Source organism: Prionailurus viverrinus, chromosome C1 (genome assembly GCF_022837055.1).
Source record: "Prionailurus viverrinus isolate Anna chromosome C1, UM_Priviv_1.0, whole genome shotgun sequence".
In the NCBI taxonomy this organism is placed as follows: Eukaryota; Metazoa; Chordata; class Mammalia; order Carnivora; family Felidae; genus Prionailurus; species Prionailurus viverrinus.
Genome location: NC_062568.1, coordinates 65,697,783 through 65,725,113, shown reverse-complemented (window position 1 = coordinate 65,725,113; position 27,331 = coordinate 65,697,783). Strand labels below are relative to the sequence as shown.

The 27,331-nt window shown below is 41.9% G+C and overlaps 1 protein-coding gene across 1 annotated transcript in view; it reads right to left on the bottom strand.

The window, feature by feature from the left end:
- DPP4 (dipeptidyl peptidase 4) overlaps positions 1-4,228 on the bottom strand; it is a 79,164-nt gene extending 74,936 nt beyond the window's left edge. The window contains exons 1-2 of the mRNA XM_047873595.1: positions 3,931-4,228; positions 3,317-3,404 (exon numbers count right to left, since the gene is read on the bottom strand). Coding sequence (XP_047729551.1) covers positions 3,317-3,404; positions 3,931-3,936 — 94 coding nt within the window. The 5' untranslated portion in view covers positions 3,937-4,228. The remainder of the gene's footprint in view (positions 1-3,316; positions 3,405-3,930) is intronic.
- Between the last annotated feature and the right edge of the window lie 23,103 nt (positions 4,229-27,331).

Sequence of the window (27,331 nt, the reverse complement as noted above, 5' to 3'; positions counted from 1 at the left end):
TCAAATTTCCCATGCACTGAAAGAAGATACTGAGGAAATTTACTGCTAAAGCAGTGAAAAGAACAAGAGAAGAACAGGTACGTTTCTATCCCATAATAAAACTCAACAATAAAACTATTTGACAAATAACAAATACAATAATAAAACTATTTGATAAATCTTTCAAAAGCCCAGCCTATAATACAATGTGAAAGGGGAAATAAAGGGCTCACCAATATTGAGTCAGAGATTTTATTACCACTAAGCCATGAGGATTTCTATACTTTCATTATATTTATATATTTTACTGAGGATTCTCTGGGAAACTGAACGTTTAAATGTAATATCCTTCTATAATAGGATATATGAAGGGTTTAAAACAAAATACAATCCTTTATTATACATACAGAAGGAGGTGAGCTTTTAATTTTGCTTGATGACATGCATAATTCCTGACCTCAGGGAGTTTTTATTCTAAAAAAAAAAAATACAGAAGTATTACGCTTATGCCTCTCTTTCACTCTCTCTCTCCTCTGGGTGTGTTTAGTTCCGCTAAAGTCAGTGTTTCATATGGAAACACTTAACCTTCTCTTAAACCAACCTCTCAGAGGATGAACTTGGGTTTGCTCATTTCTTCCTCCTTTCTTTTGGTTGTTTATTTCTTAGCTTTCTGCATGATCTATCAAAATCTTCCTCCCTCCCCTTCCCTCTCCTTTCCTTCCTTCCTTCCTCCCTCCCTTCCTTTTATTTCCATTTATCTTTGCTCTCTCCCACTTCCTATCCCCTTTTCCTTCCTAGTACTTTTTTTTTTTTAACTTTAAACTTAGATTGACAATATGGAGAACATTTCTTGGGTGATGACTCTGGATTCTTTGTAAGAATGCTGCTCTTCATTGTGGCACAGCCCAGGAATGATATCGTGAACTTAATGATAATGCCACATTCCTTAGTTTTCATCTCTGCCCCTTTAAAGCAAGAGTTGAAACAAGAGGATTTCCCTTTCCTCCTCAAATATACACACATTCCAACTAAGAAATATGAGAAGAGAACTTGAGTGTGTAAGCATAAACAAAGCACCCCATGATACCACATATCCACCCAGTTGCCCAAGAGCAACATCCTTAGCCACCCTCCTCTTCCTTGTATGTTTAATCAATTACCAAAGTCTAATTGCTCACATTTCTGAGTAGCCCTATAGTCTCCAAATTCTGCTGTGCACCATCAGTCTTCTAGGACACTTCCCTACTTCCCCTCTAGCCTTGCCCTGCTCAACCCCTGTACCCACTGCCCTGCCCAACAGTCCAGGCATGCTCACAATTCTCCTGGAGTTCTTCATCATCTATGGTTAAAAATCAAACTTCTTTCGCTGCTTCCCACTCTCCTCTTCTGCTAGGAGCCCTTTTATAATCCAGTTAGAGGATGTGCCCTTGTGTCTCTGTATTGACTCATAAGGCATTTATGTTTTCTGGAAAACCTTATCCCCAGAAACTGATAGTAACCATTCAAGCATTCCCACAGAAGAAACTTCTTATGAGAAGACCTTCCCAGAAGTACTCCTTCTAATCCACAGGCAAGTCTGTTCTGCTCAAGCCTCTCTAAATTATCTTATCAAATCATAGTACTTAGATGGAGACACAGGAATCTCTGGAGAAGTCCCCACCAAAAGAATGTTCTTGAAATATTTGTCCAAATTTCATGGGGGGGGGGGGGAAGAGACGAGGTGTGGTTTTCAGGAAATGGCAAGACAGCCCCTCTCTAGTCTGCATGCTCCCCCGGCAAAGCAAAATCCCTGTAGTTAACCTGACCAACCCCTAGAAGGCACTTGGCTGACCCAGTCTCCTAGACCATCTCACTGCCCATTTCAAGTGGCTTCATCAAAGTTTGGTGTTCCTTCCAAGTTTCCTTAAGGAAAGTTCTGATAGTTACAGCTTTATACCCATTCTTCCAGTGATGCTGTGGTGTGCTTCAGTGATGTTCTGGAGACAAATGAGCTATCCTTTTTTTTTTTTTTTTAAATGCATGACTTTTTGCATATTTGTTTCCCACTAGTTATAAAGTTCTTGAGGTCAGAGATCTTTAAAAATTTCAAGCCTTGTATTTGCAGCAAGTAGCACTGTGCCTGGGACATAATGTAAGCCACGTGAATATTTATTGATCGTATGGATGATCCATTCTTTTCTTACAGCCAGGCTTTGTGTGTGTGGTTGTTTAAACATACAAAGTATCATTTCAAAAAAACAAGAGTCAAATATAAGTGAACTGATGTCTGCCATTTAATTGTTTAAAACGACGGTAACCATTGCTTTCTTAACTAAAAGTCATTATCAATAGGTCAGCACACTCAGTTACTTAACCTTTGGGACCTCTGCCCCAGTCCTGGAATTGCCAGGCAAACAAAGTCCTTGATAGCTTCACAAACTAATTCTGAGCTGTCACCTTGAAATCTGGAGAAGACCCCTCAGTACGTGAGCACTGCCTGCACATTTCCTGGTTAGATAGAGCATCCAGAGAGAATGCTTCAGTTGGCTGACTAGAATGTGTCTTACTGAAATGAAAGTAAATATTTACTTAGAAGGAAAGTCAGGCCACAAGAGACCCAAACTAGTTGTTCTCACTTGTTTGCACCCAATAATGTGTATTCCATTATATGAACATTTTATATCAGGAACTAGAGCTGCACTGGGTCAGGAAAGCTAAAAGAAATGAAGGTGGCTTTCAATGAAAGAATCCACCACACATCACTGATCCCATCCCCTTCCGAATATTACCACGTACACCAGTTTTATGATTTACTCTGAAATACTGCTATAAGTGGTCAATAGTTATTTCCCTGCATCTCAACTCTCCAATTAATGACTTTCCATCACCCTGGAAGGAAAAGAACCTGGGTTCCCCATACAGTCTTTTCTCAAAACTGTATCTTGGGAGTTTTCTTTCTCTCATTTTTCCCCTCCTTTTATGACAGCCTTACTACTGTTCGGGACCTTCAAACACCACATCTTCTCCTTTGAAGATCCCTACTAGGGAGGCTATTTTTTTTTACATTGAAATCATATTAAACATTTAACTTGGAATTTAATAAAAAGAAATCCTAAAGCTTCTCCTTAATTTCAGGAAGTGTGTATTTATGATACATAAAATGTGGCCGCTGCCAACCTTTTGCAGCCTGAACGCTGGAGACCCCGGGAACGGCATCTAGCCACGATCAGGGAAGCCTCAGCTACAACCTGGTGCACTGGTCCAAGCCCCCAGCAAGATCCTTAGCTCTCGGTGTGGTAAGGTAGAACCCGATCCTGGTCTCCAGTTGTCTTATCTTTTTCAAATGTTTCGAACTTACTGCCTTTGTTCAGCAGAACCACGGGCACGGTGATGATGGTGATGAGCGCAGCAAGCCCCAGCAGTCCCAGGAGCACCTTCCACGGTGTCTGCAGGCGGGTCAGATCGTGTCCGGTTAGAGCGAGCCGTCTGGCCCCAGCGCGGTAGAGGTAGAGGGTCGGGGCCCGCCCTGCACCCTAGGCAGCGGGGTTTGCCGATGGGCGTGCATTGGAAAGGGGGCACAGTGGGCTGGGAGGGTTTGGAGCGCGGAGGTTGCCAAGAGCGGTCGCCCTTGAACTTTTGGCCTCCAAGCACACTAGCGTTTGCTTCTCTACGCCTCCTGAACGTCAGAAACCAAGTGAGGGAGAAGCCAGGTGAGGGTTCGAGCGAGCGTTTTATGGATGGCTCTCTGCGTCCTCCAAGGCTTGGCACCTCTTTCTAGCAGAAACCCCGGGGGGCGAGCGCCTGGCGGGAACTCGGGGAGGTCCCTTCACCTGTCGAGGGTGGCCCTGGAACTTCCACCGAACAGGAGCCCCTGGTTCCGTTCCGCGAGCTTCGGGGTCACTTGGGGGAGAGTCTGGTGAAAAAGCACCTACAACTCGCCCCTGGGGTTAGGGAAAGGCGCTCCTCACTCACCTTCATGGTCGGCGTGTGCCCGGAACTGAGCGTTCGGAGCAGGAGCGCAGGCAGAAGTCAGGCAAGCCGCCGAGACGCGCTTCCAGGTCCGCTGCTCGGCGCGCGGAGTCACTGGGCGCTCCCAAGTTTCGGCCCCGAGTTAAACATTAGTGAGCACCCGGCCGGCTCGGTATAAAGGCCGCGGGCAGGCTGCGGGCGAAGGCGCGCCCGGCGCCGGGCACTGGCATCCCGGCCGGGGGGCGCCCGAGAGGCGCCTCCCCCGTGTGCTGGGCGCGGGGCGGCAGCCGGGGCGCGCAGGGCGCTGGGGCCCCGGGACGCGCGGGCGGGGTGGCGAGAGCGGGAACCGGAGTGAGCCTGCGGGCCGCACCCCACGCACAGACGGCGGTCGGCCTTGGCTAATAAGGGATCTGGGCGCTCGGCTCCCGTGGGGTCTGCGGACTCACGGCTCATTGCTGGCAGCTGTGCTAAAACCCAGGCCTCTGTCTTTTGCTAGTGAAAGTATGTTGGGAAGCAGGGGGGTGTTTAAAGCTTCTGGAAGGCAAAGTGAGAGAGAATGGGATTATTCAATTTGTGAATGGCGCTTAAAGGCTAAGTATCTGAATTCACCCTCCGCAGGGAATTTCCAGCTTGTTTTACCTTCTCATCAAGTTGCCAAAAATAATAACAATAACACTTAATGTGGAACTTACTTTTTTCCCCAGGAGCTTCTGTAAGCATTTACTGTGTTTATTTTGCAGGGAGGAAGCCTAGGCACAGAAAAGTTAAGTCACTTGTCCAAGCCGCTCAGCTAGGATGTCTTGGAGCGTGAATTCAGAGTCCATGTTCATAACCATTACTCCACATGGCCTCTCATCTTTCAGTCTTACAGAGGGTGAGGGAAAAGGAGGTCTTTTTGGCTTTTCCCTTCCCCACGTCCCCATTATGCTCTGAAGGTTGGTTCCTTTCTCCTTTTCTTCCTTCCTCCCTCCTTTCCTTCCTTCCTTTCTCCCTCCCTCCCTTCCTTCCCCCTCCCTTCCTTCCCCCTTCCTTCCTCCCTTCCTTCCTTCCTTCCTCCCTCCCTCCCTCCCTCCCTTCCTCCCTTCCTTCCTTCCTTCCTTCCTTCCTTCCTTCCTTTGTTCCTTCCTTCCTTCCTTCCCTCATTGCCACATTCTCCCATTTATTCTGACCACTCCCTAAATATTTGGGTGGCTACAAGGTGCCAGACCCTCTTCTAGTTGCTGGAGATAGAGAAGTGGGACAAGACAGGTGAGGTCTGTGCATTTGGCACTTTCAGTATAAAATGCTGTGGTAAACATTTGCCTTTAGGGTCTCCCTATGCTTACTTCCTCTGAGGGGAAGTGTCCCCGCCCCACCATTTCTTAAAGGCCTCTTCAGCTTGTTCACTGCAGCTGAAAAGCAAAGTCTCCGTGTCCATAGTTAGAGGTAAAAGATCAAACATGCAAAGTCCTGTGGGACATTAACATAGTTATGAATAAAATCAAGTTTTCATCCTTTATCTCAAGTGCTGACTTTGCTTCTAAACTCAGGATCTCCCCCCCCCCCCACCTTGACCACTGGTTGCTCACGATGCATACATATGCTCACCCTCACCCACTTCCAGAGGCTCAAACTGAACTCTTCATCTCCTCCATCAGTCTCTCCCTACCCTTCTCTGGTCATCCCTGTCTTCATTCAAAGTGTTCCCATTCACCATTCACAAAAACTGAAAACTTCACTCATCTCAGGTTTTCTCTGCCATTCTCCTACTACATTCACTTGGCCACCAATTCTTCTCAACTCTGCCTTTAGTAGTATATTTCAATTCCATCTGCTCCTCCCTTTTCCAACTGCTCAGAAGGTGAGTCAATAGTGTTACTGGAGCCTGTGAGCTGGAGCTATGAAAAGAGCCAACCAACAAGGACTACAGGGAATGGTGCCATACTGGGGGCTCAGTGTAGGCCTCTGCTCTTATCAGTTTGTGCACAAAGCAATGGAGGAAGGAAGCCACAAGTCACATTAGCCTTGGAGAGGGAAGGCAATACAGCTGAGCCCATGCTTAGCCTCCATGCCGGTATCATGGCACCATACATCCAGCAAGGGGAAGCTGGGGGGAGGTTGGCTGACATCCATGGGACAGATAATCTTGTTCTCTGGAGGGCATTCCATGAGACACAAATATCTTCAAACCCTTCCCTCTTCAAGATATTCTTTTCCCAAATCTCCCCTACCCCAACTTCTTTATCACCAGTCTTTCAAGCTTGTTTTTTCCAAGTCCCTAAGATACCAGCTGGCCAACACATTGGCTGCCACCTATGAGTCAGTGTTGATCTTATATCAGGTCATTTCTCTTTCCATGAAAAATGAAAAAAACAGCTGTAATAAAAGTTCTGCCCCTTAGGAAGATTTCTCTTCCTACTGTATTCCCTGAGAGGGGCTGTGATGCAGCAGCCATCCAGTTAGGACTGCTGCCAGCTTACTTGGCATAAAGCTGACCTTTCCTCTGTTACCTTGCTATCAAGAACTCCCCATGAAGCTACAGGTGTTTTGAAAATAGGATCTTTACAGAAGTAGTCAGGTTAAAAAGAAGTCATTAGGGTGGGCTCTAATCTGAGTGGTTAAAAAGAGGGGAAATTAGACACAGAGACAGATATGCGCAGAAAGAAGATGATATAAAAAGACACAAGGAGAAGATGACCATCTACAAGCCAAGGAGAGAAACTTGGCACAGGTTCATCCTTCACAGCCCTCAGAAGGAACCAACCTTGCCGATCCCTTGATTTGGGACTCCCAGCCTCCAGAAGCGTAAGCTGCTGGTTTGTGGTATTTTATTACAGCAGCCCTAGAAGACTACTATGCTTGGTAGTCTTGGTTCCGGGATCATCCTTTCTGTCTCTACCAGGGCCCTGGAGAAAGAGAGGAGTTGGTTTTCGTATAGTGAATAATTGTTGACTGTTGTAGCCAAAATCTAAGATGGGCCCCAGAGTTTTGGGGGTATTTTATTATACATCAATAGGTAGCTAATAAATTGGCAAAAAGGACATGAGTCCTTAGGCATACCCTCTGTGATTCTCTTATTGGGGTTTGCCAGAGGCCTTGTATGGTATCTCTGGCTGCCACAGACATGTCTAAAAGTACTGCATCTGCTAGATCATTAAGATACAAGTATCAGGGCAGCCTCAACTTGGAAGCCCTCTCTTGCTCCAGGCCCCATTCGAGATAGACAGACTTAGAGGCACTTGGCAAATGGGTTGGAGAAGCACTGCCAGTTGTGGTATATCATTTCTCCAAAATCTGAAGAGTTCTGGCAAACACTGTTCCTCTTCGTGGTGGGCATACAAGGTATAGTGACTTATCTTTCACTTTAGAGGAGATATCCTGGCATACTCTAGACTACTGAATTCCTTGAAACTTCGCATGGTTTTCATGGGATTTACCCTCTACTCTGTGGCCATATTTGTCTTACTAAAGCACATAACGAAATCGCTACTTATGGTTCTTGAGGTCCAATTGGCATAATGTTACCCAGGTGATGGATCAGTGTGATGTTCTATGGGATACGACCAAGGTCCTGGGAGACCATATTATGACAGAGAGCAAGAGAGTTGACGTAGCCCTGAAGTAAGATGGTGAAACTATGCTGCTGACCCTTCTAAGTTAAGGCAAACTCTTTTGGATGGTCCTATTAATTAGATCAAGAAAAAAGTATTCTTCAGGTTAATAGCCCCCAGGTACTAGGACGATATTGTTTGACCCAGTAAAGTTACCACACTGGAAATGGCTGCTGAGGTTGGTTCATAAACATTTTCCACAATTCATCTTACTTTTGCACTGACTGAATGAATGAGGAAATTGAGTGTAGGATAGAAAACCAGCATTCTTGCATTTTTTGGGTTCTTATCTTGTGATAATACCACCAGGGATGTGGTATTACTTTTGATTTTACTCTATAGCTGTGGGGGAGGGACAGTTCCAGGGGCTTCCCATTGGCCTTTCTTACTGTAATGTCTCTTCACCAGTCAAAGATGCAGGCTAGAAGCTGAAAAAGGCAGGAGAAGAATTCTTCCCTAGAGCCTAGAAGGAATACACCCCCTGATGGCACCTTGATTTTAGCCCATTAGGACCTATTTCAGACTTCTGACCTCCAGAACTATAAGCTGATATATTTCTGTTGTTTCACATCACCAGGTTTCTAGTGATTTCTTTTTTTTTTAAATGTTTATTTGTTTATTGGGGGGTGCGGGGCAGGGAGAAAAGGAAAGAGAGAATCCAAGCGGACTCCCAGCAGTCAGCACAGAGAGATCATGACCTGAGTCAAAATCAGGAGTCTGACGATTAACCAACTGAGCCACCCAGGTGCCCCTGTAGTCATTTCTTACAGCAGCAATAGGAAATTAATATACCACTGGACCATAATGGTGTTTTAACCCTATAGAAATGAGTATAAACCTAGGGCTAGTATTTAATAACTCCCGGAGGTCTGAGCATGTCCCTTTTCACAGGTCACTTTCCAACTTAACTTTATGTCACGTGTCTTCCTGAGGGAAACTTGGAAGAAGATTTAAGTTAGTGTGGCAACTGCAGGCTCCTTCCTCAAAAAGATCTGGCTTTCATTTTATCTTATTTTGTTTTATTTTTTAATGTTTATTTATTTTTTTAAATTTTAAACATTTTTATTTATTTTTGAGAGAGAGAGAGAGAGAGAGAGAGAGAGAGAGAGAGAGAGAGAGCATGAGTGGGGGGGAGGGGCAGAGAGAGAGGAAGACACAAAATCCAAAGCAGGCTGCAGGCTCTGAGCTGTCAGCACAGAGTCTGACATGGGGCTTGAACCCACAAACCTTGAGATTATGACCTGACCCAAAGTCAGGTACTTAACTGACTGAGCCACCCAAGCGCCCCTGGCCTTCATTTTAAACATGGCATTCTGGTTTGAGAATGAAATAGTTTGAGTCTGGAAACTTAAGAGGCTATGAATTTCTATTACAGCAACTTAAGTGAGATTTCTGCCACAGACCTAGAATTTTTCTGATTGCTTAAATCAAGCCATAGTTTAGAATGCTGTCCATCTACTTCATTCTTAAGTACCTCATGATAAATGAACCACCATCATTGTAGGTGAAACTCTGGTTACCATGTTATCTTTGTAGCTGTTTATGGGAACAACCCCTTTTAAGAACCCTCAGTCTTGGAGGTGGGGTCACCTAGAGTGAGCTGTTGCCCTGCAAAGATGGAACCAATGTGAGATTACAGCACAACATAGATGAAAAGCAGAAGGAATAAATACTTTGGTAACTTTCTCCTACTTCTCTTTAATATCTTGCTGGTACCTCCTACTGGCTGAAAGCAACTAATGCCAGAGGGCAAAGAAACCTGGATAATAGAGCATGCTATCTGTAGGGGTCAGACTCATAAGGCAATGGGCAGGGAAGATAAGGCAAAGAGTAAATGGGAGGGCCCAAATGAAAAATAACGAAATAAACAACCCAACATGGTGATAGTGTGTATTATTTGCTAATCATCTTCTCATAAAGATTGGAAATGTTCCATTTATGCTTTTATAATATTCTTTGGTCCTTCATTTTCCAGGGTCTCATGAAATGTTCAGAACACATGCGTAGTAAGTATTGAAAAAATGAAAATGTGAAATGATAAATGAAGAAAAATATCTAAAATCTTTCTCTGTGTTCTTGGGGGTTGGAACCAGAGGCATGGAAGATGGGGGATCTCACAAGTAGAAAGAAGGGAAAGAGAGAGGCTGGGCCAGGGCAGAGGGAGTGGTGAGGGAGCTGAACAGATTCTCCTCCTTGGTCTTGGCTTTAGAGGATAAGTAAAGTAAGTACAAAGGTTTTTATTTGTTCTTTTGCTCAGTGGATACCTATCCCCCATGTAATCTGCCCCACTTATCTGGGAATGGACTCCTGCTGCCCAAACCAAACCTCACACCTCACCTCCTTTAAAATCCAGATCACAACTCACTTTACAGGTTACCTTCAACATTGATCCCATCTGTTTCTGTTTTTCCTACCAACCAAAGTTTGGAAGATTATTCTGGTTGTATCCTAAATAGAACCTATTTACAACAAAATTCAATCCTACCAAGAGATATATAAAAGATAGAAAGCTGGCTGGATAATTCTGTGGATTCAGATATATGGAAAGAAATTTTAGGCCAAAGAACAACTGCACGCAAAGGCTGAATGAGAAAGTTGGAGGATCTTCAGGCAAAATCTATTAGTTTAGTTTTGCCAGGATATAGGGTATTCTAGAGAGTACTGGGAAATAAAGGTCAGTTGTCGAATATTCTTTGGTCTTAAATTCAATATTCAGCATATACTAGGGAGCCACTGAAAGTTTTTGCTGGGGAAAGGAACCAGTTCAAGTTCATATTTGAACTTCAGCTGTGAGAATCAGGCAGTAGTATGTGCTGGATGGATGAGAGAAAGAAGAATCAGAGACAGGATGAGGGGCAATACACTTGATGTTGCAAAATTAATTGGGAAGGTGCTTCTCTTTGTGAAGCTTATCATAAAAGAATTTAGTCACATTGATTTTTACTTAACTATAACTCTCTAAAAACTGTTTCCCAGCTGTGGTTTGGGGCGTTTGCTTTGCCCCAATTATGAGTAATACCAAATAAGGGGTTCTTGTCACACTTAGTGCTCAGGAAAGGCCTTTTGCTACTTTTTAGACCAGACACCAGCCCAAGGGGGAGAAGACTTCTGTGTTTTTCTTTCACTGGTGCCTTCTGGATATTCTGTGGGTTTTTTAATTGGGAGAATTTGCTTCTATTAAGTTACTAAGAAGACTGACTTAAGAAGACTTTATGGGAAAATGTGTTCAAGATCATTAGAACCATATTCTCACAAAGTGGCTGTGGCTATGATGACATCTCCTCCTTAGTGTTTTTCAAGCTTTAAACATGTGGTAGATGTGATGCTGTTGATACATGTTTATGAGGCTGGAGTTAGTGGTGGAGTGGATGGGCTGGGTAGGTAGTGGTTGCTATAATGTAAGGAAAGAAATAGCAATAAATATAAATATATAAATATAAATATAAATATAAATATAAATATAAATATAAATATATATAGCCCCCCAAGAATCATTCCCTTGGAACAAAATTGTCCTCAGTGAGAATGCTTGCTGTATATTTAACACAGTTTCAACACCGATGTGGCAATTACTCCGTATCAGCAGAATATCTTTACTCCTTTGGAGCACTGGTTCCAGCATATGATAGATATACTGAGTTCATTCTAGGAAAGCTAACCTCTGAAATCTTAATGCTGAGAAACTCCATATGCAGGTAGATAATGACCAGATCATATATGACAATTGGATTCTGACTTACAGCCTCTACAGCAACCTTGGTCAGGACTTGGTCAATGACTGCCAGCTTCCCCCGCTAACTTGGAACTAACCAGAAAAAGATTAATATGCTCCCCAACCTAATCTTACAAGATATTCTGTTTCTAGTCAGACTTCTTCCTGTTTTCCCATGCCAATATTCTCCAATCAGGGCGCACTTGAAGACCTCCTGTTTTTTTTTTTGTTTTTTTTTTTTTTTTAACCTATAACGCACTCCCACTCCCCTGCTTGCCTTGGGCCCAAATGCCAAGTGATGGTGGCTGACTCCCTTACACTATTAAGCTCTGAAAACATAGCTTTTGATTGTTCCTATTTGGATGGTCTTTGTTTTATTTCCATAATATGGAATGAAGATATAGCCATGGAAGACATTACATGAATAAAAAGATACCATAAATAATAATTCTCTCACTGTTCTATTCCAGCATCTCAGCAGCATGCACATCTTGATGTTTGTTTTCTTCCACCACCCCAAAGGCAGTTATACATCATTTCTCTTGTCCTTTATTAGCATCAGTATCTTAATAATTTAAATGATGTGTCCACATTTTGTGGCCATTTGACGATAGCAGTTATAATATTCAAAGATGCTTGGAAATAGAAGCAAGTGCTAAAAAATTAAGATAAGTCATTCAGTAGGAGTCCTATATAGAAAAATACATGATTACTGAGTTTGTTGAATACTTACATGTTAACTTTGACTTTGCTGGGGCCTAGGAAAAGGCTCAGTGTTCAAGTGACTCCTTGAGGATTTCATTACAAATGTTTATCTCTTTCTAGTTAAGATTTTCTGTCATATCCACCAATGTATTAGCATTAACATGTTGGCAGACAAACTATAAGAGATTTCACAAGAAACGGTGGATTATTAATTTGGTTGGAATTAATTGAGTAAAGTGGAGGATCCAACTGGCTTTATTAAACAATTCATCAATCGGGCAGCATCCCGTCTAGTAGGTAAAAGGGAGCTCTAAGAAGTTGTACATAATGGAAGGTCTTTGTAGGAAGGAGGGTGGGATAAGGAAGTTATTTGCAAAAGAAGAAGAGGATTGTTCCAGGTAAGGTAACCTTTCCTTGGGGCAATGGCAGGGGATCTTATTAGGTGGATCACCTCAATTTCCTTTTGGTGATGGCGAGTCCATGAGACAGATTACCTGATTGGTGCTGACCAGAACATTCCTGATTGTCCCATGAAGACTACATTTCTGGGGAGTTTGGAATTGCAATTAGATTAGGTATGAAGCCTTGGTTTGGTGATTTGGCCTATGTGGCTCCATTTTGGGTTTGTGGTGTCCTTTTTAACAGAAGATTGATTCTAAATCAGGTCATGTGGTTATGAGTAACGTTGCAAAGACCACCCAAAGTCTTTTGGTGGAAACTAGATGATGGCCATGAATAATGAGAAAATAACTTAATCAGACGTTCTTCAATGGGCAACTCAGGGCTCTGGCTTCTACTAGGAAGAACAAAAAATTTCAACACGGTAAATCTATTATGTAAAATGCAATATATATTTTAAAAAACCTTTTTTAATTTTCTGAGTGTAACTAACTGTTAATTTACATTTAGCTTTAATCCAATCAAGGTTCATACTTACTGCCTGCTACCTTGTCAGGCAGTGTACTGGGAATATCATAGTGAACAAGTCAGGCCCATCATGGAGATCACAGTGTTTACAAATGGAGTTTACATTGCTAATCCATCCAAGCTTGCTAGCAAAATCCAAGACCAAATTCCAGAGACGACGGCTTTACTGGTCCCCCAAAAGCATTTTTTTTTGGGGGGGGGAGGCTGAGGGAGGATATTAGAATTCCCAGAGGCCACGTGAATGCACTGAGCTGTGGATCTGATATTTAGAGTGTGAGAGTCCCCTAGGGGCTCTTCCTTCCATTTCCCACTCAGGTCTTGCTCTTTTCTCTTTTCACGATCCCGTCTATGCCAAGTATCCCCTGGCGTAATAACTCCTCCAAACAAGTTCTCTCGGGCAAAGGTCCCACCTCTCCACCCCTTTCTCCACTTTCATACTCCATCTATTCCAAGGAATGGATTTGATTGGTCGGGCACTTTTATTAGGACTTTTGAGGCCAGAACTCTTCTTGATTCTCGAAAGTTGTGGCAAATGTACTCTGTGCATACCTCTGCCACTGCCCTTACCATATTATATTGAAATGACCTGTTGTCTTTCTGTCTCTTGTACCTTGCTTTGGCTGTGGCAGACATGTTTTATTAATATTTGTATTTCCAGAAACTACAGCAGGGTTGGGCTGGAGTGAAATCAGCAACGTACCAAAACCATGAAACACAGAAACAACTGCTTCTTCCAGACGTTCGACATACCACCCAGAAGGCAGTGTGGAGAAGAGGAAAGAGTGAAGATTTTAAAGTCAGACAAGCCTGGGTCTGTCATCCAATTATTATATGCCCGTGGGTCTTTTTCTAACCTACTTCACAGAGTTGTGGAGATTTAATGAGATAATAAATGAGTAACTTCAGCTACTCCCAGAAGCTTCCCAAAATGTTGATGATTTCTCCACATATCTCTTTAGCAGGGATCTCTCTGCTGGATCTGAGCTCCTGGATGGCTCAGCCTGGATCACTCAGAAGCCTATCAGAGGCAATTTAGCCAACAGTAAGTTAATTATTAATTATTGCTGGCGTTAGCCACACTCACTCCCCCGTGGGCCCCCACACACCAAGTTTGATCCTTCTCCATCAGGCGCCACCTCAGGGAGAGACGTCACCTGCCACACTGCCCAAGCCAGAAAGCCACAAGTCTTCCTTGATGTCCCCTCATTCGGACGCTACACATCAGCCTCTTCCCTGTCTCTGCTATTTGTCCACACCCCTCTAAGCTCAAAACCTTCACGTGAGTTCGGGCCTTCCTCTCTTCCCATCCAGTTCACTGCAGCTGTCTCCTCTGACTGGCTTCTCTTGTGCTTTCGCTCAGTGCAGCTCTGTCACTTTCCTGTTTACAGTTAATGGCTTCTCCTGCTGAAGGATAAAGCTGGAGTTCCTTGTCATGATCTGATCTCCGCTCTTAACTGCTTCTCCCAACCTGCCCCACCTATGCTAAATTAGGTGCACTTCCAAGCATCGCTGCTCTCTCCTTCGCTTCCAAATCATCACGCACAATGTTTCCTCTGCCTCGTACTCCACTCCTCCTGTTTTTCTTTGGATTAGCTCTTAATCTTATGGACTGGACTTCAGTGGGAGCTCCTCTAAGTTTGTCCACCGAACCCCCCTCCTAAGTGAGGTACTTTGCTTCTATGCTCCCTGAGAGCTTCATGCCTCACTTCTTTTTAACAAAATTCTCTCACTCTGTAATGTAATTACGGTTACTCTAAAAAAAAAAAATGCCCTTCCTGTTAATTTACCAGCAAAAATGGGTTTATTTGGGAATAGCAAATAATTGCAATTGGAGACAGGCAAACTATGGCAAAAGCATAGGCAAATCTGTAGAACCAAGGAGAGACAGGCTCTTTCGTAGAGTAAGGGGGACGTGTTGGGAGGGGCTTTTACATACAAAAAGCCTATTGGCGTAAACCCGGAGTTCAAAGTATAGTGGCTCTTCATTGGCTGAGTTGTGGCAGTCTCTCATTGGCTGGGCTGTCGAGGGGAGTGGGGTGGGAGCCTATCTTAGGCTTGCTGGGATAGTAAAGTAGTAACCACGTACGTGCAAGGCGCATCCTTTCCTGTTGGGTCTGCAGTTGCGGAGGAGTGGTGGAGCGTGAAAACTACCCCTGGCAGCCTTCTGACTCCATTCTAAATAAGACTTCCTTTTATTAATTTTCATATTATCTAATGTAATAATATGTAAGACCATGGACCCCATGCTAGGTACTAGACATTCTGCTAAGTTCTTGACATGTATTAGCTCCTATGATCTTCCTAATAATTCTATGCGGTGGGTACTGTTACCGTTCCTACCGCACAGACGACGCACAGAAAGGCAAACATTCCTCCCAGTATTACACAGCCAGGATTCGAACCCAAGAGGTCTGACTCCAGTCCATATAATTATATCCGATGCTTTTTTTTTTTGCATCCAGTCATCTCCAAGGATTTTGTCTATGTTATTCACTGATGTACTCTCAGGGCCTAGAATAAATTCTGGCATGTAATAGCTGCTCATAATGTGTTTACAGACACACTGAATGAATAAATGCTAATTCATTTGTGTCCTTCCCTTCTGAGGGGCCAAGGGCTGGGTTTTATTCTGTTTATTCCTAGAAGCTGGCCTGGTACCTAGCACATAATAAAATTGTCAAGCTTGCCTCTCTGCATAGGTTCATTGCCACTCTGAGTTCCAAGATTCTATTTTGCTTCTGTGCTTTTTTGAGACCCTGTATCCACCCCACCAGCCATAATGCACTTTGCTGCATGTCAGTTTTCAGTGTGGATAAAAAAAAAAAAATCTGGTCAGCTGCTGCTTGACAGCTGGAAAAACAGAGCTGCACTGGAGCCAAAACAATTTTGTGCCTCAGATAAGCAGGGAGGAGAGCCTCCTTCCTCATGTGGGTATGTGGGCAGAGGGCTGAATCATCGAGTTCTTTGAGTTCCTTAGAAAAAGATAACTCAAAGGAATATTACACAACATGGAGAAATGAGGAGACTAAGTAGAGGCATGAAAATGACTGGAGTGTTGAAAAATACAAACTATAAGGCTAAAAATAGTTGCGAGAGGAAAAAGCTGTGGGTCAATATTCCAGTGCCCCGAAGGTCTGTGCATGAATGGGTTCCAGTCTGAAGGATGTTGAACAGATGTTCACAGGAGGAAAGGAATGTACATGCAATAATCTTAAGCTGAGACAGTGGGGAGAAGACAACTCATCTAGGGGAAAGACAGCCTGGGCTGCAGCAGACTGTTATAAAACAGTACCCTCGAGTGGTGCGTAACCCAGCCAGAGGGGAAGGGGGTGCACAAGTAATGGGGATGTTTCCCGGGTAGGAGGTGGTACATTTGGGCAATTTTCTTTTTCCATAGATTTAAAGTCCCAGTAGATTTTTAAACTGCATTGCAGAATCTCTCTAGAAACTTTAAAAACTTTGGGTAGGGTGGGGGTAGGGGGCGGGTTAGAATTTTGCGGTCATGCAAACAAACATTCTTTGTTCCACTCTCTGGCTTATTTGGTAGCTAACACTGGACAGACGCACATTGGTACAGTAGACAGAGTGTGGGCGAGTTGCCTACTCAGGCTCTGCCTCATTGTCTTTTTGGAGCAGTGCTTTACAAGAGTATTTAAAGATTTAAGAGGTGTGGCGAGTTAAGTAAAACACTTCTAAAGAGCAGGGGGTAGTCTCCACAAATGGGAGTGGAGTTGTCATTGGTATTCTTTTTTTACCAGCATTATTTAATTTTCCTGCCAGGACTCCTGAGGTATTGCCCCACCGTGACAAAGGTTAGGTAGGACCCAAGTCTGGGGGGCTTATGATTAGAAAGAAGAGACTGAATTGGTTTCCCAGATGGAGTCACTGGCTTCCAAGGATCATGAGGAGTATCTTGTTTGGCAGTTTGTCCTGCAGGCTGTTGCTTGGGCTCCTGGGAAGGGAGGTGCTACAGAAATGTATTGTCATGACTAATGCCCTGAGGGAGGAGGACAACTGTGTTGTACTAAGGTGTATACTCTAACTCTTTCATGTAGGTTCATCTTTTCCACCCACGAATGTACACACCTCATGGGCAGGTATCAGATCTTCTAATTCCTATTTATAACCTTTCTTTTTCTTTCTCAGGGTTTTCAGGAACTAAGAATGCACATATGGAAGAGCGAATGCAAAAATTTAAGATACTTATATTGCTAAACACAAGTAGAATTTTGTATAAATATAATTCATAAAAGGTATAAATGGCAAGAATTTCTTTCTACCCAATAATTTTGTGCAACTCCTGATATGCTATCTCTAGTGGTGAAACATGACAGCCCTCGGCCCTACAGAGACCTCCACCTGACAGCTCTAAGTTCCTTCCTGGATCTCAGAGGCTCTAGAATGCCACGTGCCTCACCTCTTCCCCGAACGTCCTGCTGTCCTCTCTAGGCCATACAGCTTCTTTGAGAGAGGAATGACCAAGGCATTCTCACTTTTGAGGGAAGTGAAATAAAACTGCTCAAACCAGGTTTTCCAATTAAAGTCCACGATCTTCCTGTTTTCCCAAGAAGAGCCTCTGTTTTTTCCTATTCTCTATTGAAAGCATAGCTGGTAGACAGTCTTCAGTAACTATCCATCCTCTCTATTGTTTTGAAAGGCAATGCTTAGTAAGTAGGTCATTTATGTTTAGAAATTTCCCTTTGAAGTTTTATTCGAGCACAGAATTTACTAAAAAACAAACAACTCTTTATTATTTTAGTGAAAATCATAAGCTTAACTCAAATATACATAGGATCAGATTCCTGGACCTTTTTTCTACCCGGTCATCCCTGTGGGCAGTTAAGGCTTATGTATGGGTCAAGTACTTTTAACTAGTGGTTAATGGAATATATGTCATATAAATGTTATTTCTTTTAGGCATTCACTTAATGACTGGGCGGCCATTGCTAATAATGCAAAGGGATACGAAAACAGGTATGTAAAGGTTAGATTTGAACCATGTGGTAATCCTGATCCTTGACTATTTTTGACCTACGCATGACAATTTAATATAGCACAACCTGATATGTTTAAGGTTTATTCATAAAATAATACATTTTATACGTGTGTCAAATATAAAATTGATATTGGAATAGTAACATATTGCTATTAAGAAAAACTTAAGATAAGTTCAAATATCGTTTTAGATACTGCTGCAACATGGAAACGTGATACCATGTTCCACACTATAATATACCAGTACTTGATGAAAGAAAACACAATTATTTTATTTTGAGCCCACTAATTAAATATCAGTCTCATAACTTATAAAAAATATATTAATTTACTATCAACCCTAGCGTCAATACATTTTATGAAATGACTATTGTGTTCTTTGAGTCAGAGGTGAACTGTGTTGGGAGATGTAAGAAATCTTCCTTTACCTCACTGAAGACTATGTCTTTCAATAAGAAATGCTTTACATTTTTAAACTGCTCTGTATGAATAAATAGTGCTAACACAAAATTAATCAAAAATGACCAGTAAAAATTTTAATTTACCGTTATGATGAGAATTCCAAGAAACGTTTTTGGGTTGAAAAAATTCTGTCCGAAGGTAACGCCTCTCCATTATATTTTTGTCCCAGTACACAGAATACAGGAATAATTCGCAACTCAAAATTATGCAAAAGAGCTGATGCTCTTCTTCAGTTTGTGTGCATCTAATAGACGGTCTTAATAAAGAAGCTAATGAGTATCTGATAACACTGTGCAGCGTAAACATAAGGAGGAACCTAACAGGCTCACTAATCATGGAACAAATCTTTTTCTGTGGACAGCCAGAAAATGCAAAATCATAGAACGACTGCATCTGGACTAGAGGAAAAGAATTCCTGCTCTCCTATTAATTCCAAGAAGGTAGATTAAGACTTCTAATCCCATTAAAGATAAATGCCTTAAAATGCTTGAGTACTTTATTATCAGAGATTTTCCCTCTGGATGCTGCAATTTAAGATTTTTAAAGGAAGAGTTATACTTTAGAGCTCAGGAGAACTGTCTTTTTAAAAAATTTATTTTTAATTCAAGTCTAATTAATATACAATGTTATGTCAGTTTCAGGTGTACCATATAATGATTCCACAATTCTATACATTTCCAGTGCTCATAAAGTTAAAAGTAGTCTTAATCCCCTTAATTTATCTCCCCCCCCTCCCTGCAACCACCAGTATATGCTCTGTATTTAAGAGTCTGTTTTTTGTTTGTCTCATTTTTTTCTTTGTTTGCTCATTTGTTTTGTGTCTTAAATTCCACATATGAGTGAAATCATGTGGTATTTGTTTTTCTCTGCCTGCCTTATTTCACTTAGCATCGTAGTCTCTAGGTCCACCCATGTTGTTGCAAATGGCAAGATCTCATTATTTTTATGGCTGAGTAATATTCCATGGAAGTCTCCATTTGCATCAATGGGGAGTATCAATTTATAGTTGTTTTCTATGAAATTCTGTGTGTTGGGATTTGAGCTGTATTAATTGTTCTAGGGCTTTCTCTCAATGTTCTTGAGAAACTTAAGAAAGCTTGTGGACAGTCCCAGTGTGCTTTTCCTCCCTCACATCAGTCTCCAGACTCAGCTCTCCCACCTCCCAGTCCCCAGGACCACTTCTTAGTGAAGGCCACCACCACTTCTCCTAGTGGCTTTCTGACTTCTAGTGCCCTCCCTGCTCCTTGTTCTCCTTACCCCTCTGTTGGATCTCTATACTCTGCCCAGAGACATTGTCCTCAATTGTGAGTGTGGTCCTATTGTTTCCAGTCCTTTGAGCATTGTCTGTAAATTCCTTTGCAATATCTCCTTTCATCTCCACCATTCCTGCCACCTTCTCAGTGTGACCTTGCTCTTTGTTTCAGGCCTTTTCTCACTCAGTATCCCCTTCCAGGAACTCTCTTTCCAGTAGCATCCCTGGTTTCCTGCACCCAAACAAACAATGCTTGTTTGCAAAGTCTCTGCTTGGAGGCTGTTTCCTCCAACTCACCTTGCCAAATCCTGAAAATCTGAATTTATAGAGCACCTTCACTTTTCTTTCCCTATGGCTCTGATCATACTGATTATCGTAGTCTCTTTGTTTTTCTGAAACCCTCTCTAGTCTGTAAGCTCCTCAAGGATGGGGACTGTCCTTGCTTCTCTTCTTCACCCTTGTATTCTCAGGGCCTAGCACAAAACTTGGTTCAGAGTAGACCCCGAATGTAGGCTTGGTGAGTGCACGCATACATGCTGCTTTGGGCAGAGCTCCTATTCTTGAAAAACTTATAGTCTATTTTATTTTCTGTGCATTGGAAGACTAGGCGGGATAATAAAAAGAACAAACCTTTAAAATCATCTGAATTTGTATCCCGGCTTTACAATTTCCCAGCCCCGTGCATTAGGGTGATTTATCCAACTCTCCTGAGATTTACTATATGAATCAGTATAGGGATAAGAGATGTCTACCTCTTAGGGTTCTTGTAAGTTCTAAAATAAGATCCATTAAACATGTGCTATAACAGGCATGTGTTGGCTTCCTTCCTCTGCCAATAAGCAACTCTGCTTCCACTTAACACAAATCTCTGCTCACCTTTCCAGTGGACTCAAGATGCTCTTCCCTCACATATGTGATTACAAGTTCACACAATTTTAAAAAGTCATATTGAGAGGGGCACCTGGGTGGCTGCATCGGTTAAGCCTCTGACTTTGGCTCAGGTTATGATCTCACAGTTTATGAGTTCAAGCCCCATGTCAGAGGGCTCTGTGCTGACAGCTCAGTGCCTGGAGCCTGCTTCAGATTCTGTGTCTCCCTCTCTCTCTGACCTTCCCCCCACTCATTCTCTCTCTCTTTCTCTCTCTTTCTCAAAAAACAAATAAACATAAAAAATAAAAATGATAAAAATTAAAAAGTCCTATTGAGAAGACATTAAGAGAGTTTATTCATTTATTAAAAACAAATTCGCAATAGGGCACCTGGGTGGCTCAGTCATTTAAACTGGCTGGCTTTGGCTCAGGTCAAGATCTCATGGTTCGTGAGTTCAAGCCCCGTGTAGGGCTCTGTACTGACATCTCAGAGCGTGGAGCCTGCTTCGGATTCTGTGTCTCCCTCTCTCTGCCCCTCCCCTGCTCACACTCTGTCTGTCTGTCTGTCTGTCAAAAATAAATAAGCATTAAATTTTTAAAAAAAAACAATATTCAGAAATATAATACATTAAAACAAGATGTATATAATCAAGAATTTATAAATGTTTAAAGCATCGTACATCAAATACCCTATCTTATTGTGTAGGATAGGTAAATTTAAAATTAGATTTCAATGGGAAAAACTCAGTTTTATGGTGTGGGGTTCAAATCTTAGGCCACTGTTAAATTTTATTATGCATTAATTTAAGTATTAATTGTAACGGAATAAACCTAAACATTTAAATTTTGAATGTAAAATTTAAAACACTAGAATTATATTTTTATACTCGGAATAATGATATAAATTTAATATCAAAATCTTTCTCTAAGCAATAATAGTGATTATTCATTTTACTTGACTCTGAAAGGAGTTAAAAGATATGCAGAAAATAGATCCAAGAACTCCCTCGTTGCTATTATTTTTTCAGTGAAAGCGTGTATCCCAAACTAAGACACAACAGAGTCAGCTCAGATAGCCTTATTTCCACAAAATTTGCAACCCAAGGGCTAGTTTTATATGTGTTCTTCACCGGCTGGATTGTGGCTGATCATGGCCAAGTGTTTTGATGCTGTTGGTTTGGCTCTTAAATGAAACTGGATCCTGACGACAAAGTTCAAGAATTATTGTCGGCTTCTCTGCATAACTTAGAAGCATCTCCAAAGGCATATGTACTATTGCCCTGGCAGACATATATACACGAGTACGGTGTAACACCTCCATCCTCCATGCTTGGCAAGTTTATGTGAATGTTCATTTTTATAGCCGCTAACTTATTAGCTGTGGATTACGTTGTCACTTTGTGTGTTACATTTCCAAGCATAAGAAGTGTGAGTGAGTTCTAAGACATGTGAAATGAAGGATCAGCTCGCAAAAGCTGGTCTTGAAGGCATCAGAGAGTAGGGATAAAGACTTCATCATGCGGATCATAGAGCCTGCCAATTCTTTGATTGACAGCTCTCTGTATGGCAAGTCTTGAGGGATTGGGTATTTAAATCTTAATTACAAAAAAGTGTTACAGAATACTAAAAATCATTCAAGGAAACTGGAAGGCTTATAATGTAGCATTCCTCTATTAATCTCTTATACGGAATAAAATTTGATTGACAAGATCCATACAAATAGTGTAAAGAAATTTAGGAAATCAGAACAAAACTGAAGGGAAAATTTTAAGCCATGTGCCATAAATGTGTCCTATTTTATAAATTAAATTGCTCTACAATCATATACACACAAATAAAACAGATTAAAATGAGCTTTATTATAAGATATAATCCTAACTGGCTTAAAGAACTAAAATCTCAGTAACAAAATGCAAATAAACGAAAATACAATACAAATAGCTGCTTTGCTTAGGAAAAAAATAACACAAGAGCTTATTACAGAAAAAAAGAGGCAGGGTGTATTCCAAATGATAGGAATAAAACAACTGTAGAGAAAAATTTTTTAAATAAAAATTGAAAAATATTCAAGAACACCAGTTATGCTCTCAGTGTTCTCAGCTATGTCATTCCCCTATCAATTCATTATTCAATAAACACTTATTAACTCTGTCCACATCCTTTGCCAAGTGCAGAGAATATGGAGGTAATGATGTCATGGTCAGAGTCCAGTGGGAAAGCACTCATGAAAACAGGTTATTGCAACAGAACATCATTCACATATAAATAAAGAGCTTGGATGTCTTGTGTTCCCTTCTCGCCCATTGCCACCCTCCATCCTTCTCCACCTTGCCTTTCCCTGGGGAGGCTGATCTGGATAGACTACTGTATCAGTGGGTTTCTTTGTCCTTTGGCTTCTTACTGGGTTCAGCCAACAGGACCCTGGCAGCAGATTGGAGGAAAGGATAAACATGAGGTGAGGCATTGAATCTCTTGCTCCTTCCACAGTGGGCTGCCTGCATCTGTTGACCAAAAGTCAGAGCTAATGGTAAGGTTTTCTTGTGTCAATTCAAGAAATGTTTTGTTTCTGTCAGGAAACATTACCCATTTGAATGTACCACCTGTTTTCTGCCAGGCCTGGACTGATACATTGTGGGAACATAGAGAAAGGAATCCTCTAACCTGTAAAGACTTCACAGAGGAAGTGGCAGTTGAAGTGAGTCTTAAAGGAAGGGTAGGAGTTCCTGAGGAGATTGGGGAGAAGTTGGAGGTGGCTGCAACACAGGGCAAATGAATGAAGGGAGGGAAGAGATAAAGACAGATTTTTGAGGTGGGTTGGGAAGGATCTTGTGTTTTTTTAATGAAGGGGTTTGGATTTAATCCAAAGGCAGCAGGCAATAGGTTGTTTTGGTGGGTTTTTAAGTAGAAGGTAGCTGATAACAATATAAAGCAATCTTTTGCAAATCTGATTATTACATGAATCCTTTTAATGAAAATGATTTTTCAGAGTTGACTTAAATTATTTTTATTATAATATGTATCCTATAATATACCAACTTTAACTAGTTATATATAAATTCCTTTTGCTTATAGTTTATTAAACAACTAAAGAACCCAAATGAATTTACATATTAAATAAAAACAAAACCGTATGAATTCTAAAATTCAAATTAACATTAACTTAATGTGAAAGATTATGTTTTGCTGAAATAAATTCATGAAAAGAATGAATTTTAATAATCACGAAAGAGTTCCCTATGCCTATAATACCTCTTGTTTTTTTTTATTTAAAAAAACAAATTTTTAATGTTTATTTATTTTTGAGAGAGAGCGAGAGAAAAAGATTGTGAGAAGGAGAGGGGCAGAGAGAGAGGGAGACACAGAACCCAAAGCAGGCTCCAGGCTCTGAGCTGTCAGCATGGAGCCTGATGCGGGGCTTGAACTCATGAACTGTGAGATCATGACTTGAGCCACAGTGGGACGCTTAACTGCCTGAGCCACCCAGACGCACCCTATAATACCTTGTGTTTTAAGATGATTCAATTCTTTTACTTCTTTTTGCTGCTCAAACTGTTGTGTGTCTTTCACCTATACAACATGCTGTGAAGTTATTTGACCTCCTTTTGATGTATTAAGTCTCCCTCAAGACTGAGCTGCTGAAATAACCATTTTATTATGCTTTGTGGATTTTGTGAGTCAGGAATTCAGGCTGAACACGGTGGGAATGACTTGTCTTATCCACATGGTATCTGGGGCTCAGCTGAGAAGACTCAAGGGCGGAGGTAACTCAATGTGTTCACTCTGGTAGTTGATGCCTGGTGGTTGACTGGAGCTTCAACATAGGCCTTTGCAGGCAGTCTCAACTTCCTCACAGCATGGGACCCTCGGGAGAGTCAGGCTTCTTACATGGCAGCCCAGGGCTCCCAAGTGTCCCAGCTCACAAAGTAGAACTTGCCTCACATTTTCTGACCAAGCTTCAGGAGTCACACAAGGGTCATTTCCACTGTGTTCTATGGTTACAATGAGCCACAAGTCCTCTCAGATTCAGGGGGAGGGGACATTGATCCCATGTCTTGATGTCTTGATGGGAAGAATGTTGAAGAGTTTTTTTAGCTACTTTTTAAACTTACCACAGGTTATGATAATTGATCTTATCAAACACAAACACAGTGAACACTAAAAAAGAATCTTTTTCTTGTTTGTTTATATGGTAGTCATCTGGGTGATCTAGAATATGCTTATCAATAGAATAACGATTGAGATGGTTTTTCTTAGGCTTTAAAATTGGCAATTAGGTTTCCAAGCTGAGGACAAATGGATGGTAAGGAACTCCCATTTTAGAGGGCTTCCTGTTAGGCATCAGGTACGCCATTTGGGACTTAGGAAATGGCAAAAAGACTTTGCTTTCTCCTTTCCCATGGAAGACAGAGTGCCATAAGGTTCCCAGGAAGAAACATATAGCATGTGTTACTCTGCCACCATATTGCATGTTCAGAATGGCCAAGGTGGCTCTTTGCCATCTAGGCATATACTTATCTATTTCCCTAGCCAATTGCAGATTTTCCATCCTAGACAAAGAGTGAATATGGAGCACCATTAGTGGAGCACTACAAATCTTCTCAGTCCACTTTGTCAGTCTCTGTTGTGGTGACCAATTTCCACACAGACTTACCAGCCTCCCCAAGTACACCCAGCAGCACCTTTCTTGCAACTTTTCAGTGTGCCTCTGGCTTACTGCCCCAGGGCTTCTCAGCTGCTATGGCTTTGGGGTTCTGTAAATATCACCTTGACACCTCCATATGTGCAACCTGGAGGTGTGGGAAATAAATGGCCATGAAGTAGTTTTTGACCAAGGGCATGGGAACTGATGGTTCAATGCTTACAATGTTTATCACCCGGCATCGTTCTGAATGCATTTCAAAAGGGTCCCCAGAAGATTCTGTGGGATTGAACTTCATTCACCATAATGGTGGCTAATGTCTAAGGACATCTTTTTATTGATTTTTCTCTCCTTTTTTTGCTTTTACTCTTCCAAGCCCTGACCTGAACTCATTCCCCAAATCAAGTATCTGAATGTAAGTCTTTGTTTCAGGCTCTGCTTTCAGAGATCCAGACTGTGACAAGGTCTGCTGAATTGCTGGATGAATTCATATTGAGGGTGTCCAAGGAGTATTGCCCCAACAGTATCATTGCCCAGGCCAGTGTTGAAGGGGAAGGAGGAGTGTCAGAGAAGCCAGCCTATGTCTCTGTGAGCCAAAAGCCCCAATCTCTGTCGTTATTTATTTAATTAATTTATTATTGAGAGAGAGAGAGAGAGAGAGAGAGAGAGAGAGCACGCACACAAGTGGGGGAGGGGCAGAGAGAAAGGGAGAGAGAGAGAATCTAAAGCAGGCTCCATACCACATGGAGCATGACACAGGGCTTGAGATCACAAATTGTGAGATTATGACCTGAGCTGAAGTGGGACACTTACCCGACTGAGCCACTCAGGTGCCCCCCACCCCCAATCTCTGTCTTTACCTATATTGGTCATCTGGCCATTGCTGGCTGATATGCTCTTTAGTGGCATAGAAACTAGACAAAGGTGACTTCTCTTTTAAGGTTCTCTAAATTAGAGTTTTATTATCATCTAAAATACTTGTGTGTGCTAGCCAGCTTCCAAGGTGGACCCTAGTAACTCTTGCTTCTCAAATTCATGCCCTACATAGTCTCCCCTCCCATCTTGGATAGGGCTCACCTATGTAACCAGTAGGATTTTATGTAAATTAGAGTGTGATATTTGAAGCTGGATAGTGAAAGGCATTGTGGCTTCCATCTTGTTCTTGCTTGGATCACTTGCTCTAGGAGAAACTGGTTACCATGTCATGAGGGCACTTAAGAAGCTCTAAGAAGATGTCCTTGTGGCAAAAAAATGAGGCTTCCTGCCAATAACCAGCACCAACTTTCCAATTGAATTAACTTCCTATTGCTACCATAACAAATTACTATGAATGTAGTGGCTTAAAACAGTACAGATTTATTATCTTACAGTTGCAGAAGTCATGAATCCAAAATCAGTCCTTCCAGGCTAAAGTCAAGGTGTTGGCAAGGCTGGTTCCTTCAGGAGGTTCAAAGGGGAAAAATCTTTCCCTGCCTTTTTTGGCTTCTCAAGACCCCCCACATTCCTTGGTTTATGAGTCCTTTCTTGCATTGCTCCAGCCTCTTGCTTGTGTCTTCACATCTACTATTATTCATCTTTTTTTTTTCTTTACGATAATCTCTGTGCTCAGTGTGGGGCTCAAACTCACCCTGAGATCAAGAGTCACATGCTCTACCGATTGGGCCAGCCAGGCACCCCTCTACTATTCATCCTAATACTTTTACCTCCATTTTACATAGATTCTGTGATCACACTGGGGCTGCGTGGATAATCCAGTGTCACCTCTCCATTTTAAGATGTTTAATTTAATCACATCTGTAAAGTCCTTTTTTTCCATGTAAGGTAATATATTTACAAATCCTGAGTTTTAGGACACGGACATCTCTGGGGGGCCATTTTCCAGCCCACCATAGTAACTATGTGATTGAACCACTTTGGAAGAACATCTTCCATCCCCGATCAAGTCTTCAGATGATCATAGCCTTTACTCACAACTTGACTGCAACCTCGTGGAAGACCTGAGGCAGAAATGCTCAGCCAAACCATTCCTAAATTCCTGAGCCACAGTCATGTGAGATTATATATTTTTATTATTGTTGTAAGCTACCAAATTTAGGGATAATTTGTTACTTAGCAATAGATAATTAATGGAAAATGAAAAGGTTCAATAGTATCTAAAATGCCTTTAAAATTTTTTTAAATGTTTTATTTATTTTTCAGAGCGAGAGACAGAGTGTGAGTGGGGGAGGGGCGGAGAGAGAGGGAGACACAGAA